Raw genomic sequence first — 15,924 nt, 5'->3', positions numbered from 1 at the left:
CTTCATATAGTGGCAAAAAGTGGCTTTTATTGTCTGATCAACACACTGTGAAACGACAATCTGAAAGACGGTCTGAATCTCAGTCCTAGTTTCTCAACTGGACAATGAAGACCGATGCTGGGATAATCATTTTACTTTCCACAGACTCATGTATGTTATATTACCAAATTTATAGCAATTACAAGTGGGTGCGTGACAGTATCACAGCAATATACATCCTGACATTTACAGAAATAGAGATGGTTACAGTAATCCCTGTATGCTGGCACCTCTATGCAACACATTGCCTTGACACTGATTTCTAGTCTCGTTGGTGCTAAAATTTCAATCTAACGCACAGACTATCCATGGCTCTCTGCATAGAAACCTGCAGAGCATCCTCAGATATTCCAACCTACAGTTACTTGTTGCTCATTCCAGATAAAATCAAAGCTAATCAAAGCTACTGGTGTTCAACAATTTCATAAGTCAACTATACATTTTGAGAAATTATCAGTAACGAACAAGGGTGTTCTCTAATTAAGATTAATCATGGTTTGGTCTCAAAGCATAGAAGAATTAGGAATTCTCTCTCCGAGAACACGTATCTCAGAGGTACATATGCATGGGGCAGACTGTCCCAGGATGTGCACAGCTCTTTCCTCTTCCCTTCCTTTGTCTCACATAAACATGGGGTGGTCTCCTCTTGCCCGTCACAGGCACAGCGACTCGTGACGCATCTTCCATCAGCAGTATTGCTCCCATTTTGAAAGACTTTTAAAAACAAATGGGGTTTTTTCATGAAACTTCATAGCGTATAATTTTGTATAATTGCGGAAAATGTTTGCCTTAGTCTTCAGGGGATGAAAACTAAGTCTTCTGATGTCACACAACATGTAAAAGGCCAACACTTTTTTGTATATTTTGGTTACATTTTGTGAAACTCATAATAGAAGTAACAGTTGCTAAAAAGAATTTCTTTGCATCGACTATTTAGAACGTCCCTCAAATGTGCATAGGCGGATAACATTTGCATGTTAATAATTTCTTATATATATTCATGTGTGTTAGTCAATAGACAAATAAAAGCTAACTTGTTTCTTAATAATGCACTTTTCCATCATGCAACACTTGTGTCACTTGTAGCTGTTGTAAACAGGTGTTATTATTACCAAAGGCAGCAGTTCTTAATTTAACAACCTCATAGGAAGGGAAGATGTACTTTCCCTTTGCAGGGATTTCACTTTGTGACCTGTAGATAACAAAAGGTATCAGCAAAAAGCATCTGACTCACTATTCCATCTTGGTGGCTATGCGGCATGTGTTTTCATTTAGCCAAATTGCACAGTAAATAACTAATGCTCAACTATATACCTTCAAATTTATCAAAAAGATGAAAGACTGAGCCACCGTTAATGGGATTCAAAACAGAGACCATCCTATTGTATACAGCCCTTACCTGTATTATTTAGCATACTTACACACAAACATACATGTGCCTTACATGTGAGCTATGTAACATCGTTGGCATTACTTTCATGAATAATTGGGCTTATCAGATATGTGCTATCTTCAACATTTGGTTAGATTTGATTATTTTGGCTTTTACTTGGTGTTTTGGAGCTGGTTGGGTCTCAAAAAAGCAAAGAAAGCGAACAGAAACCTTCTAAATATTTTCTCTTTACTTTATTCAGAAATCTTTTTTCTTTCCAGAGCCTTTCAGAGTGTGTTTTCGTCTTTTGTCTTTTTTAGGTACGCCTTGGCAAGAGACTTTAGTCTTTTCTGTGATCTGTTGAAACCCATCTATATTATTAATTGCGAAAAGAACAGATGATGGGCGATTGCTGAACAATGTCAAACATTCACCCCAGTCACAGATCTGGGCCTAAATCCATTGTTTTTTTGCTGGATTGCAATGCGGCCCGAGCTTTTGCCAGTGGCTGAAATTAATTCAAGCGTTCCATCCACCACCTTGTTGTCTTTGTATTATTCAATGCATCATGAAAAAAGTATTTTCAGCCAATACCTATTTCTCGTCTGTGCTCCCCCTCAGGAGGGTACAGCACACAAAATAATGACAATTGGCAGCTCCTGGGCAATCGTTCAATTTGGAGTGCAGTCATATGAAAGTATTTAACTGAAGCCGACCTTGAAACGGAAGGTTGGTCTATCCAAAGAAGTACTGTATGCAACAGTCATTTACACAAATATACTCCCCTCGACACACTCTCTCTAAAATTACCAACAACTAAAAGAGGAAAGAGAGGATATAGGAGCAATAGTCATCCCTATTGCCGGCATCGAAAAATCATAAAAATGTTACTCGACCTGCAGGTCGAGTAACTTGAATAATCTACTCGACCATAACTGTATTGCACTTGACCCGTAAACGGGTCTCAAATTGTGTGATCATAGGCAAATATGTTTGTTTACAGAGTCGCCTTTTTCTTCATTCTCACACAAGTGAATCTTCAAATATGTGAGCTCAGCATTTCTGCTGTACAAAAAACTTCTTTGTGTGATTAAATAGACTAAATGTTTGCTCCCTGTATAAAAATAATATAACCCACATATAGGGGAGACATGATCCATTACTTGCCTGTTGGTTTACGAATAGCATTGATACCAGGGCAGGAGTGTTTCTAGGTTTATGTATAAACACTAACTTTGAATAATTATATTACTAGAGTATGATGTGATCGCACACTGTCATTTGCAGACAGAACATTTCCAAGAAATGTCCAAAAACCTTCCCCCTAAGTTGCAGCTTTATTGATAAAACTATATAATATTTTAACAATCAGTGAAAATCAGGTTTCAGAAAACATATTTATTCTTTGCATATCACCAACATCATCACACAGAAGTACAAACAATGGGCTTCCACAACTACTGAAATATATTTTAAAATGTTTATACAGTTGACCTAGCTATTTAAATGAAGTGTTAGGAAAAAACAGACAAAATCCTGAAACTCTGCAGTGAGAAGAAAAATAAATTCTAAGGCAAACTGACTTTTGACCTCTGTCTCTGAACACAGAGCAAATATGACAAGAACGAGATTTAAAGGCCTCCTTCACTTTCCAACTGAAAAGAACACCTGTTCTTTGTCAACTTCCCTGAAGGGGCGAGTAGATCCTAAAAATAGCTCAACCTGATAAAATGTGACTCATCATAGCGAGTGGGCAAGTAGATTTTTCAAGCCCTGTGTTATGCTAATTTACTATTTTGTTTTTAATATCCCTCTAGAAAACTAGAATAAATATGCATTACAGATTTATCAAAAGGGATTTTAATCACAGTCTCGGGATCTCTCATGACACAGTAGGATTTACTAATTTACAAGAAAGTACTTTCGAAAGTATCAGGGAGCCTATGCACCCCAGCTAACACATATCAGGCGGATGAGACAACCCAATGATGATGCATGCCACCTAGGATGGTGGGTGAGGGCTTGTATTAATTTTGTATATGAAATCCCTTGACAATCTAAAACATAGGGATTTAGATAATTGCTTGAATACACACTCCAGCCCAGATGTACTTGTGTTTTTTTTTATTCATCCAGAACTGTTCAAATCATGTTTGGGCTTTATCAAGACCTGTGTGAGTTTGGAATTACTCCGTCAAGAACTAAACAAACCTGTGCATTATCAAGAAGTTGGAGTCTCTGGAGGCTGACCTTTAACGAGTGCTGTGTGACTTGCAGCTTTAAGAACAGTGAATGAGTCTGGAGATGCGAGGGCTCAGGCAATCCCACAAGAGGTGAAGCTGGGCTTTACCAAGAGAGGTGAAGCCATGTTTTACCAAGAGAGGGGTGTCGCTGAGCTACACCTAGAGGGGCGAGGCCAAGCTTCACCAAGAGAAAGGTGAAGCTGGGCTCTTTCAAGGGGGTGAAGCCTGGCTTTACCAACAGAGGGTGATGCTGGGCTACACCTAGAGGGGTGATGCTAAGCTTCACCAAGAGAAAGGTGAAGCTGGGCTTTACCAAGGGGGGGAAGCTTGGCTTACCAAGAAACAGATGAGGCATGGCATTATCTAGAACTATTTAGCCTGGATAAACCATTCTGAGCCTCAACTAATTATTTAAAAAATTTGGAACATGCTAGTCTGTGATGGAAGTTACATCATGGCGCTCTTGTCACAAAGAGAGGCAGTAAGGACAATTTTCTTCCCAGCTGAACCAGCAAGAGGTTGAGGCAGGTCTGGGATGTTGAAAAGGTTAATTAAGGATGGATGTTTGTCAGACGTTCTTCTGTAAAACCTGGATTCTGTCCCTATTTCAGGGCAGAAGGCAGTCCATGTGATTTAGCTGCAGGAAATGGAAGGCTGCCTCAACATGTGGTTTTATTTATTTCTCATTAATCCCATTAATTCCAGTGCTCACCCCAAGCTCAGCCAGATCTCTCTACTCTCCTCATCAGCTCCTAATCCAGAAGATGGGTCTCCTGCAAAGTAGGTGACATAGAGGCGTTCGCTCGGGATCTCGTACACCTGCGTCAGCAGCTCCCAGGCCAAGCTGCAAGCTTCCTCCTGGACAGTGAGATAGGAAAGGGAGTCAGAGTGAAGAAACAGCATGCTGATTACAGGTCTCTTTCTCATGCAAGAAGATGAAGCAGCCACTTTTTATCTTTCAAGCTTTTTAGCAGATGTGAGAAATTAAGTTTTTCATAAAATATACTGACACATAGCAGATCACACTTATGTAGCTTGGGTTGTGTGAGTGTTGTGTATGGTTTTTGTAAACTGACGACAACCCACCTTGGGCTAGGCCCACCAGCAGCAGCTGGCACTGACCTTGTGACGAGCACCAGCACCTGCAAGAGTGCATCTCTTTTTACTACCATGGTGACTACTCAATATTCCATGTGTGCAGGATCTAAGGCGGTGCCAGTGGTACAAAACTGCTCTGAGGAGCAAGCATAGGTGGCTGTACCAAAAATCAAAATTAGCAATAAAGGAGCAGCTAAACAGGGCAAAACAATTAAAGAAAATGTGAAAAGAAAAAATGTGTGTATTCAAGTATATTGCACGTTTGCATGAACATTGCAGCTGGTAGCTTGTCACGCTCAAAATGTTTTTCCACACCCTCCAACAATATTGTGGTCTTCAGACTCCCATTCAATGAGCTCTCTGTGAATAGGGATCAATAAGTACCTTGGTCTGAGATAAATTAGAAAATATATTTAAAGTCACATGATAATGTAAAGGGCACTGATGCAGTTCATGTTTGTGCACTATCATTAGTCTATAAAAAGTCTCTTCTGCTCATATTCGGTGGTCGGTCTTCGACCGTAGCATTAGATGTTTTCATTGGTTGGGATGGTGAGAGGTATGACTGGTATGAATGGAGCATGCCTGTGCTGTGATTGTATGTGTGAACGGATTTTAGAGTATGTGGAACACAGCTGGTACTGTTCAGGTAGTATTTTGTTATGGGCATTATTTGTCTTTGCTTGTTATGCATTTGAAATAATTTTGGTAAATGTATATGTGAAATTCACTACTTAAGGCATGTTAAGCTATATGAGTCAATAAATATTGTTTCTCAAATAGTCCATTTAGTGATATGAATTATTAATTGTGAAGGCTCCAATGTGATCATTTACCTTTGAATATTCAGGAGTTACACCAGTGCTGAATCATAGAGCTGGAAGATTTTGGTTGTTGTTATGATGCATTTTCACTGCTCTGCATTCTTATTGCCAGGGGCCCTCTTTTGTTTTTGCGGTTAGCCATGTTGCTCAGCTTAGTGGCTGCTCTTCACGATGGCTAAAAGTTATAGAGTGGCATACACTGGAGTGGCACAGAGTAGAGTGGACAGGTGTAGAGTGCACTGGCATAGATTGTTGTAGAGTATAGTGGCATACAGTGCAGTGGCATTGAAATTGGTGGTGTACAATGCATCATAGTAGGGTGCAGCAGCGTATAGTTGAGTGGAGTAGTGTAGAGTGACGCATAGTAGAGTGGCGCAGAATAGAGTGGCGCAGAATAGAGTGGGGCAGAGTAGAGTGGGGCAGAGTAGAGTGGGGCTGAGCGGAGTTGCGCAGAGTAGAGTGGCATAGAGTAGAGTGGCGCAGAGTAGAGTGGCGCAGAGTGGAGTGGCGCAGAGCGGAGGGGCGCAGAGCGGAGGGGCGCAGAGCGGAGTGGCACAGAGTAGAGTGAGTGGCACAGAGTAGAGTGAGTGGCGAAGAGGGGAGTGGCGCAGAGGGGAGTGGCGCAGAGGGGAGTGGCGTGGAGTGGCGCAGAGTGGAGTGGCGCAGAGTGGAGTGGCGCAGAGTGGAGTGAGTGGCATAGAGTAGAGTGAGTGGCGAAGAGGGGAGTGAGTGGCGAAGAGGGGAGTGGCGCAGAGGGGAGTGGCACAGAGTGGAGTGGCACAGAGGGGAGTGGCGCAGAGGGGAGTGGCGCAGAGGGGAGTGGCGCAGAGTAGAGTGAGTGGCACAGAGTAGAGTGAGTGGCGAAGAGGGGAGTGGCGCAGAGGGGAGTGGCGTGGAGTGGCGCAGAGTGGAGTGGCGCAGAGTGGAGTGGCGCAGAGTGGAGGGGCACAGAGTAGAGTGGCACAGAGTAGAGTGGCACAGAGTAGAGTGAGTGGCACAGAGTAGAGTGAGTGGCGAAGAGGGGAGTGGCGCAGAGGGGAGTGGCACAGAGTGGAGTGGCGCAGAGTGGAGTGGCGCAGAGTGGAGTGGCGCAGAGAGGAGTGGCGCAGAGAGGAGTGGCGCAGAGTAGAGTGGCGCAGAGTAGAGTGGCGCAGAGTAGAGTGGCGCAGAGTAGAGTGGCGCAGAGTAGAGTGGCGCAGAGTGGAGTGGCGCAGGGTGGAGTGGCGCAGGGTAGAGTGGCGCAGGGTAGAGTGGCGCAGGGTGGAGTGGTACAGAGTGGAGTGGCACGGAGTGGCGCGGAGTGGTGCAGAGTAGCGTAGAGTACAGTGGCATAGAATGCAGTGGCATAGTGTAGAGTAGCACAGAGTAAAGTGACGCAGAGTGGAGCGGTGTAGAGTTGAGTGATGCGGAGAGCAGTGGAGCAGAGTAGAGTGCAGTGGCGTTCAGTGCAAAGTAGAGTTTAGTGGCACAGAGCAGTGCAGAGTAGAGTAGCATAGAGTGGTGTAGAGTATAGTGCAGTAGAGTGCAGCAGCATTTAGTGTAGTGGCACAGAGTGGAGTAGCATAGAGTGGAGAGTAGTGGTGTGGCGTGGAGTTCAGTGGCAGGAAGTGCAGAGTTGCAGGGTAGAGTGTCAGTGCAGTTGTGTAGAGTGGAGTAGAGTGGCATAGAGAGCGGTGGTGTAGATCACAGTGATGCGGAGTAGAGTACACTGCCATAGAGTGAAGTGGTTAAAAGTAGAGTGGCGCAGAGTGCAATGGCATAGAGTGGAGTGGCACAGAGAGGAGTAAAGTGGCGTAGAGTGCAGTGGCATAGAGTAGATTGTTTTAGAGAAGAGTAAAGTGCTGTAGAGTGGAGTGGTGCAGGGTAGAGTGCAGTTGCATCGAGTGGCATAAAGTGTATTGGCATACAGTAAATTTGTGTAGAGCCCAGTGGCATAGAGTGCAGTGGTGAAGAGTAGATGAGTATGGCATACAGTGGATTGTAGAGTTGGATGTCACAGAGGAAAGTGCATTGGCTTAGAGTGTATTGGCACAGAGTGCAGTGGCGTAGACTGCAGTGATATAGAGTGCAATTGTGTAGAGTGCATGGGAATAGAGTGCAGAGACACTGATTGGAATGGCACAGAGCGGACAGAGTGGCATAGAGTAGATTGCTTCAGAGAAGAGTGAAGTGGCGTAGAGTGGAGTGATGCAGGGAATAGTGCAGTTGCGTAGAGTGGCATAGAGTGTAATGGTGTAGAGTAAATTGGTGTAGAGTGCAGTGGTGCATAGTAGATTCAAGTGGCATACAGTGGACTGCCATAGAGTGCAGGGGCAAAGAGTTGAGTGTTACAGAGTAAAGTGCAGTGGTGTAGAGTGCAGTGTTGCAGAGTGGCCTAGAGTACAGTAGCATAGAGTGGTCTTGTCCAGAGTAGATTGGTGTGGCCTAGACTGGAGTAGTGTAGAGTGCAGAGCGAAGAGTACAGTGGTGCGGAGTGGCAAAGAGTGCAATGGCACAGAGTAGAGTGGTAAAGGGTAGAGTAGATAGGTGTAGTGTGAAGTGGCATAGAGTGCAGTGGCGTAGGGTACAATGGTGCAGAGTGCAGTGGTTTGGAGTGGTGCAAAGTGGAGTGGTGTAGAGCAGAGTATGCATGGTTGGCAGTGCACTACCGATACAGACCACGTTTTCAGTTGAAATGACAATTACATTTACACAGACATTTAGTTTTACTAATTAAACTATACAGTGTGCAGGTGAAAATGTGTGGAAAATCGCCTCACCTACTGTAATGATTTGTTTTTATCACATTAAAGTATATGACACACTTCAGAAATAACACAAATGTGTTTCACTTGTGCTCCTGATGCTGATATATTCTGAAATACGTACACAGTTCATTTAAATGAAGTTGTGTGCTAGAAAAAAACTCTTTCCTACGCACAGTATCCAGCAAGATTGTCACATAAATCCTCTCACTTTGAAGTCAGAAGAAATAAAAAGTAAACAAGTGCCCTTGGAAGACAAGGCCTGACATCTGACCTCTGTCTTTGATTGCACAGCAAATATGACGAGATAAGAATAAGATTTACAGGCCTGTTTACAGAAAGGGAGTACTCAGAAAGATAATGTAAATTGGGAGAGGAAGGTACAAACTCAAGCTGGACAGCCTAAAACAAATAAAGCCAGCAAATGGAAAGCAAGAAAATGTGAGTTAGAAACACAAAGCCAATGGCAAGCAATAGGTAGAATGCCTTCCCAGGTCAGCTTTCTGAATGTCCTAAAGAGGTCTTTATCAAACCAGACAGCTGTGCTGTTTGGTAGACTATGACCTAAAAGGAATACAGGTAATGAATGAAACAAAAAACAAAAAGAAAAATGAGGAGCAAAATAAGAACAGAAACAGAGGCAAATAAATAAAGTTGAAGTCAAAGATTTAGTAAGAAAAAGAAACAAGTACATGGAAATCCAATAGGTCTGGCACTAGCCAACAGCCTTTTGGTTTTGTCAATGCGTGTTTTGTTCTTTCATGGTTTTTGCAAAACTTTATTGTTGGGGAATTTGCCAGGCCCTAGCCAATCTAAAATAAACACTGGCTAAAAGCAACGCTTTTTTGTCTTCAAAATGTGTACATTGTCATGGTAGTCCCTGGCACTTCTGCGCACTACTTTGTGTATTTATGTGCTCCTTGTAAAAGGTCAGAATGCCATCACTCACAGTGACACTAGCCAATGGCTGAAGTGGGCTGACCCTTTACTCCACGCTGTACGGTGCATTGGGTAGAACGAAAATGTGAATGCCACAATAACAGGGCAAAGCATGAAGAGGGCTGTCTGAAAGCCCCTATTATAAGTATTTTATACAAATTATACAAATTATTTCAGTAAAATGAAAAGGTTTTGGCTAAGACCAGGTATATAAATGGGATGAAGAAGACTGGAATGAACAAAGGGGAAAGTAATTAGACGGCGCCTAAGAAGAATCAAACATAACCTTCTTTAATTGCAGTCACTGGTGTCGTCTTGGTAGGTTTTCTGTTCATCATTTCTAACTTCTGCCAATGATTTGGGAAGTCTTGGCATAACTTTTCCTGCACAACATCCCACTACCTCTTGGACTATCCTGTAAAACTAACTGCATATTTGAGGTCTTGCATAGTGTACCTCCAAGCCTCCCTCCAGTGTGATGGTCTCCAACACCTTTCCACCACCATGAATTGCTTCCCACTGTACCACCTTCTAAGCAGAACTTCATACATTCATACTTATTTGAATTTTTGCAATACTACTAAGAACGGCTTCCTCAGAGCACATGTAAACAGGTATACAAATTGCATATAGAACTGTAGCAAATAAATCCAATAAAGAAAAGTCAATCTTAAACATGTACGCTCTTGCCGCCTTCCGTAATTACAAAAAGTTTTGTGCATTTCTAATAGCCAAGGAGTGGTTTGTCTAAAAGCAGGAATACCTGTTTGCATGAACATCACACTGGGCGCTTGGCTTATTCTTGATGCAAGAAAAGTGTCTGTGAAATGGTTTGGCCAATACCAAAACAGCTGTGACCTGTGTCTGGAACCTACCATGGCCCCTGTGACTGGGGAAAGGGCCCCAGCCTTCACTTCGGAGGAGTTGGAGAGACTGGTGGATGGGGTCCTACCCCAGTACAGACTGCTTTATGAGCCTCCAGACCAAAAGGTGAGTACACAGTGGGCACGATGCATGTGGCATGGATGCATGGAGTGGTGTGGGTGAAGGCCTCGTGTAAGGGGGAGTGGATGTCCTTGCGGCGGCGTACAGGTTGTGTGCTGCGCCATGTGTGTGCCAATGGTGATTGGAACGGGTATGATGGGCCATATGTGTATCAGGCTGAACGCGCTGTCTAATGGCATTTCTCTGTGTGTATTGCCTCTGCAGGTCAGCGCCCATCAAAAGAAGGGTTTATGGCGTGCCATCGCCAAGGAGGAGCGGACCCTGGGGGTCTATGGCAGGCAGAGCACCCACTGTCGCAAACGCTGGGAGGACCTGAGACACTGGACACGGAAGACGGCAGAGGCCCAGCTGGGGATGGCCTCCCAACGAGGAAGGGGTGCCCGTTGAACCCTGACCACCTTATGACCCGCATACTGGCGGTGGCCTATCCAGAGCTGGATGGGCGCTTGAGGGCATCACAGCAGTCACAAGAGGGTGAATACAGTGCCCATCATTACAACTTACGCATGGTAGGGTGGTATCCGGGTGGTGGATGTGTGTCAGTGGGTGCCCCTAGGCCTGGCCTGACATTGCAGTGTAGGTCCCCTGGTGGCTAGGGTTTGAAGGGATAATCCTGCTACCTAGCTCGTAGGCATCCACTACTGGTCTGGGCTGCGTGGTACCGAGGTGTGCTGCAATTGCCGCTGTGTGCCCCTCCCCATGCCTTGGTGGCTAGCAATATCACTGGTACTGCAGTGCATAGTGCATAGGCCTGTTCCATGTGAGTGTGCTGTGTACGCCAACTGTGGTGTTGGTGCAGCCACTGACCCAGTGTATCCTTTGTCTCTCCCCTCCTTTCTTGTTTTGTCATCCTGCCTGATGTGCATTAGCATCATCTGGCAGAGGAGCAGAGGCACCTGCAAAGGAGGGAGCTACATCCCACAGGACCCAGGAGGCAGAGTTCACTGACTGTGAGGGCACCAGTGGGATGGAGGGCGAGGGGAGCACCACCGCGGAGACTGGAGGGGACACTTCAGACACAGATACCTCCTCCGATGGAAGCTCCCTGGTGGCGGCGGACACTTCTGTGACCACCCCAGCTACAGCCGCCACCTCTGTACCGTCACCGCCCTCCCAGCAGCCCCTCATTGAGTTGCCCGTGCCCACTCACCCAGGCGGGTGAGCATCTCCTTTGCCCCAGGTACCACAGGCCCTGCCCCAGTGAGCACTGCAGCCCTGAGTGGGGAGGCTATTGAACTCCTGATATCCATCTCTGTAGGGCAGTCAACTATTGTGAATGCCATCCAGTGGCTGGCAGCCCAGATGCAATTATCTAATGCATTCCTGGGGGGCATTCACACTGGATTGGCGGCTCAACAGAGATCGATTCAGAATCTGTCCTCCTCTCTGATGGCAGCCATTGTCCCTGTTTCTACCGTCCCCCCTCCAACTTCCACTGCCCAGTCCCATTCTCCTCAACTCCAACCCATGCCAGGCACACATACAGATGAGTATGCACACAAGGCAACACCCAAGAGTGTCAGGGGCAAACACAAGCACCACACTTCATCCCACAGGCACTCACACAAACACCATCTGTAGGAGGCTGGCCTGGCTTATAGTGGGTACCAAGGGTACTTGCACTCTGTGCCAGGTCCAGTTATCCCTTATTAGTGTAGAAGAGGTGTTTCTAGCAGCTTAGGCTGATAGAAGGTAGCTATAGCAGAGCAGCTTAGGCTGAACTAGGAGACATGTAAAGCTCCAACTATACCACTGGTGTCATATCCACAATATCATAACCAAACACAATACACAGAAGTACTAAAAATAAAGGTACTTTATTTTTATGACAATATGCCAAACGTATCTCAGTGAGTACCCTCAGTATGAGGATAAGTTATATACACAAGATATATGTACACAAACCAAACTTAGGTAAGTAATAGCAAGAAAAGTAATGCAAACAGTGTAGAATTACAATACGTTGCAATAGGAGCACATAGGGATAGGGGCAACACAAACCATATACTCCAAAAGTGGAATGCGAACCACAAATGGACCCCAGAATTATGTGAGCTTGTAGAGGGTCGCTGAGACTGTAAGAAAATAGTGAGGGTTAGAAAAATAGCCCACCCCAAGACCCTGAAAGGTAGGTGTAAAGTGCACCTACTACCCCCAGAGAGCACAGTCATGATAGGGGGATTCTGCAGGAAGAACAAACACCAGCAATGCAACAACAATGGATTTCTGGACCTGAGTACCTGTAAGACAAGGGGACCAAGTCCAATAGTCGCCACAGTGTCGAGAGTGGGCAGGAGCCCAGGAAATGCCAGCGGAGGGTGCAAGGAAGCTGCCACTGGTTGGAAGAAGCTTGGAGTTCTGCAAGAAAGAAGAGGGCTAGGAACTTCTCCTTCGGAGGATGGATGTCCCACGTCACGATGAAGCTTGCAGAGGTGTTCCCACGCACAAAGACCACAAACAAGCCTTGCTATCTGCAAGGGTTGCGGTAGAGGTTTTTGGGTGCTACTGTGGCCCAGGAGGGACCAGGATGTCGCCACTTGGAGGAGGAGACAGAGGGGGCGCCCAGCAACTCAGGGAGCCCTCACAGAAGCAGGCAGCACCCGCAGAAGTACCTGAACAGGCACTTAGAAGAAAAGTGAACAGGAGTCCACCCGAAGTCACAAAAGGGAGTCCCACGACGCCGGAGGACAACTCAGAAGGTTGTGCACTGCAGGAAGGAGTGTCGGGGACCCAGGCTTGGCTGTGCATGAAGGAAATCCTGGAAGAGTGCACAGGAGCCGGAGCAGCTGCAAATCACGCGGTACCCAGCAATGCAGTCTAGCATGGGGAGGCAAGGACTTACCTCCACCAAACTTGGACTGAAGAGTCACTGGACTGTGGGAGTGACTTGGACAGAGTTGCTGAGTTAAAGGGAACAAGCTCGTCGTGCTGAGAGGGGACCCAGAGGACCGGTGTCTTTTGGTGCCTGCGGTTGCAAGGGGAAGATTCCGTCGACCCACTGGAGATTTCTTCAGAGCTCCTGGTGCAGAGAGGAGGCAGGCTACCCCCAGAGCATGCACCACCTGGAAACAATCGAGAAAGCCGGCAGGATGCGGCGATGCAAGGTTGCTAGTAGGAGTCTTGCTACTTTGTTGCGGTTTTGCAGGCGTCCTGAGCAGTCAGCGGTCGATCCTTTGGCAGAAGGTGAAGAGGGAGATGCAGAGGAACTCTGATGAGCTCTTGCATTCGTTATCTGAAGAATTCCCCAAAGCAGAGACCCTAAATAGCCAGAAAAGGAGGTGTGGCTACCAAGAGAGGTAAGAGCCTATCAGAAGGAGCCTCTGACGTCATCTGCTGGCACTGGCCACTCAGAGCAGTCCAGTGTGCCAGAAACATCTCTGAATCCAAGATGGAAGAGGTCTGGGGCACACTGGAGGAGCTCTGGGCACCTCAACTGGGAGGTGCAGGTCAGGGGAGTGGTCACTCCCATTTCCTTTGTCCAGTTTCACGCCAGAGCAGGGCTGGGGGATCCCTGAACCGGTGTAGACTGGCTTATGCAGAGATGGGCAGCATCTGTGCCCATCAAAGCATTTCCAGAGGCTGGGGGAGGCTACTCCACCCCAGCCTTTCTCACTTTTTCCAAAGGGAGAGGGTGTAACTCCTTTGTTCTGCCTTCCTGGGCCAGGGCTGCCTGGACCCCAGGGGGGGCAGAAACCTGTCTGAGGGGTTGGCAGCAGCAGCAGCAGCAGCTGCAGTGAAACCCCGGAGAGGCAGTTTGGCAGTACCAGGGTTCTGTGTAAGAGACCCGGGGGATCATGGAATTGTCCCCCCTATACTAGAATGGTATTGGGGTGACAATTCCATGATCTTAGACATGTTACATGGCCATGTTCGGAGTTACCATTGTGACGCTACACATAGGTAGTGACCTATGTGTAGGGCACGCGTGTAATGGTGTCCCCGCACTCAAAAAGGCTGGGGAAATTGCCCTGAACAATGTGGGGCACCTTGGCTAATGCCAGGGTGCCCACACACTAAGTAACTTTGTACCTAACCTTCACCAGGTGAAGGTTATACATATAGGTGACTTACAAGTTACTTATGTGCAGTGTAAAATGGCTGTGAAATAATGTGGGCATTATTTCACTCAGGCTGCAGTGGCAGGCCTGTGTAAGAATTGTCAGAGCTCCCTATGGGTGGCAAAAGAAATGCTGCAGCCCATAGGGATCTCCTGGAACCCCAATACCCTGGGTACCTCAGTACCATATACAAGGGAATTATAAGGGTGTTCCAGTATGCCAATGTGAATTGGTAAATTTAGTCACTAGCCTGTTAGTGACAATTTAGAAAGCAGAGAGAGCATAACCACTGAGGTTCTGGTTAGCAGAGCCTCAGTGAGACAGTTAGTCATCACACAGGGAACACATACAGGTCACATACTTATGAGCACTGGGCCCCTGCCTGGCAGGGTCCCAGTGACACATGGACTAAAACAACATACATACAGTGAAATATGGGGGTAACATGCCAGGCAAGATGGTACTTTCCTACACCATCCAGTTGCAGACACAACAACATCCACTATTTACACTGTCTCCCCCTTCCTCCTCCTCCTCTGACCTAGTTACGTCCACACTCACACCTGCACGCACTACATCATCATCCACTACCAGCATCATCACCACACCAAGCAGAACACACACCTCACAGGCAGACACCTTTACAACATCCATGCACACGTCCCCTGTGTCCTCTCCCACTGTGTCTGTCCCCCCTCCTAAAGTGCACAAACGCAAGCACTCAGACACTCAACAGCCATCCACCTCACAACAGCATACAGCCCATGCACCTGCACCCAAATCCACCAGACACGTCCAACAATCACTCCCTCATCCTCCACTCCCATTCTTTCTCCCTCTTCCCACCCAAATGTCCCTAAAAAACTGTTCCTATCCTCTTTCCTACCCCCCCAGTCCTTCACGTATCAAGAACCCAGCCAAACACCTCAGCCACACAGTCCACGGGCCCAGTTCCATCCGCACCCACCCGTGGTGGAAAGGGATCCAGGCCACATTTACTGAAGGGGAAGGAGCCTGCCCCAGCTGTCAAGAAGGGAAAGGAGCCTGCACCAGCAGGCAGGAAGGGAAAGGAGCCTGGACCAGCAACTGTGACGGAGTCCCCACCACCAACCATGGTTATGCATCCATCCGAGGGTGCAAGGGGTTGTGCAGGAGCCTCCCACCACCCTCAGCAGCACCACAGTGCATCCATCCAAGGGTGCAGGGGATGTGCAGGAGCCTCCCACCACCAGCACCACCACCACAGTGCATCCGTCCGACGGTGCAGGGGATGTGCAGGAGCCTCCTACCATCAGCAGCACCACCACCACAGTGCAGCCATCACTGCCGGAGGACGCAATGTAATCCTGCCTCCATGGGCTGCTGTTTGGCCTGTCCACTCCAGAACCAGTGGGAAATACATAACGCGAGAGACTGCGGCCCATCACTCCACAGGATAAAGCAGAGGGCATGTTGCCCCCTCCAGAACCAATGGGCAAGACACCCACTCGAAAGACTACGGCCCATCACTCCCCAGGACCAAGCACAGGGCATGTTGCCCGCTCCAGAACCAGTGGGCAAGACACCCACTCGAGAGACTGTGGCCCATCACTCCCCAGGACC

The 15,924-nt window shown here is 47.0% G+C and overlaps 1 protein-coding gene across 2 annotated transcripts in view; it reads right to left on the bottom strand.

Moving 5' to 3' along the window:
* The window catches only part of AARS2 (alanyl-tRNA synthetase 2, mitochondrial), a 96,432-nt gene that overhangs the window by 62,421 nt on the left and 18,087 nt on the right, over positions 1-15,924 (bottom strand). For both annotated transcript variants that reach the window (XM_069236372.1, XM_069236371.1), the window contains exon 3: positions 4,367-4,512. In XM_069236372.1, the coding sequence (XP_069092473.1) occupies positions 4,367-4,512 (146 nt within the window). The remainder of the gene's footprint in view (positions 1-4,366; positions 4,513-15,924) is intronic.

This window comes from Pleurodeles waltl, chromosome 5 (assembly GCF_031143425.1).
Source record: "Pleurodeles waltl isolate 20211129_DDA chromosome 5, aPleWal1.hap1.20221129, whole genome shotgun sequence".
NCBI classification, from domain to species: Eukaryota; Metazoa; Chordata; class Amphibia; order Caudata; family Salamandridae; genus Pleurodeles; species Pleurodeles waltl.
Note: the sequence above shows the minus strand (reverse complement) of the source record. Positions and strands in the feature narration are given on the sequence as shown.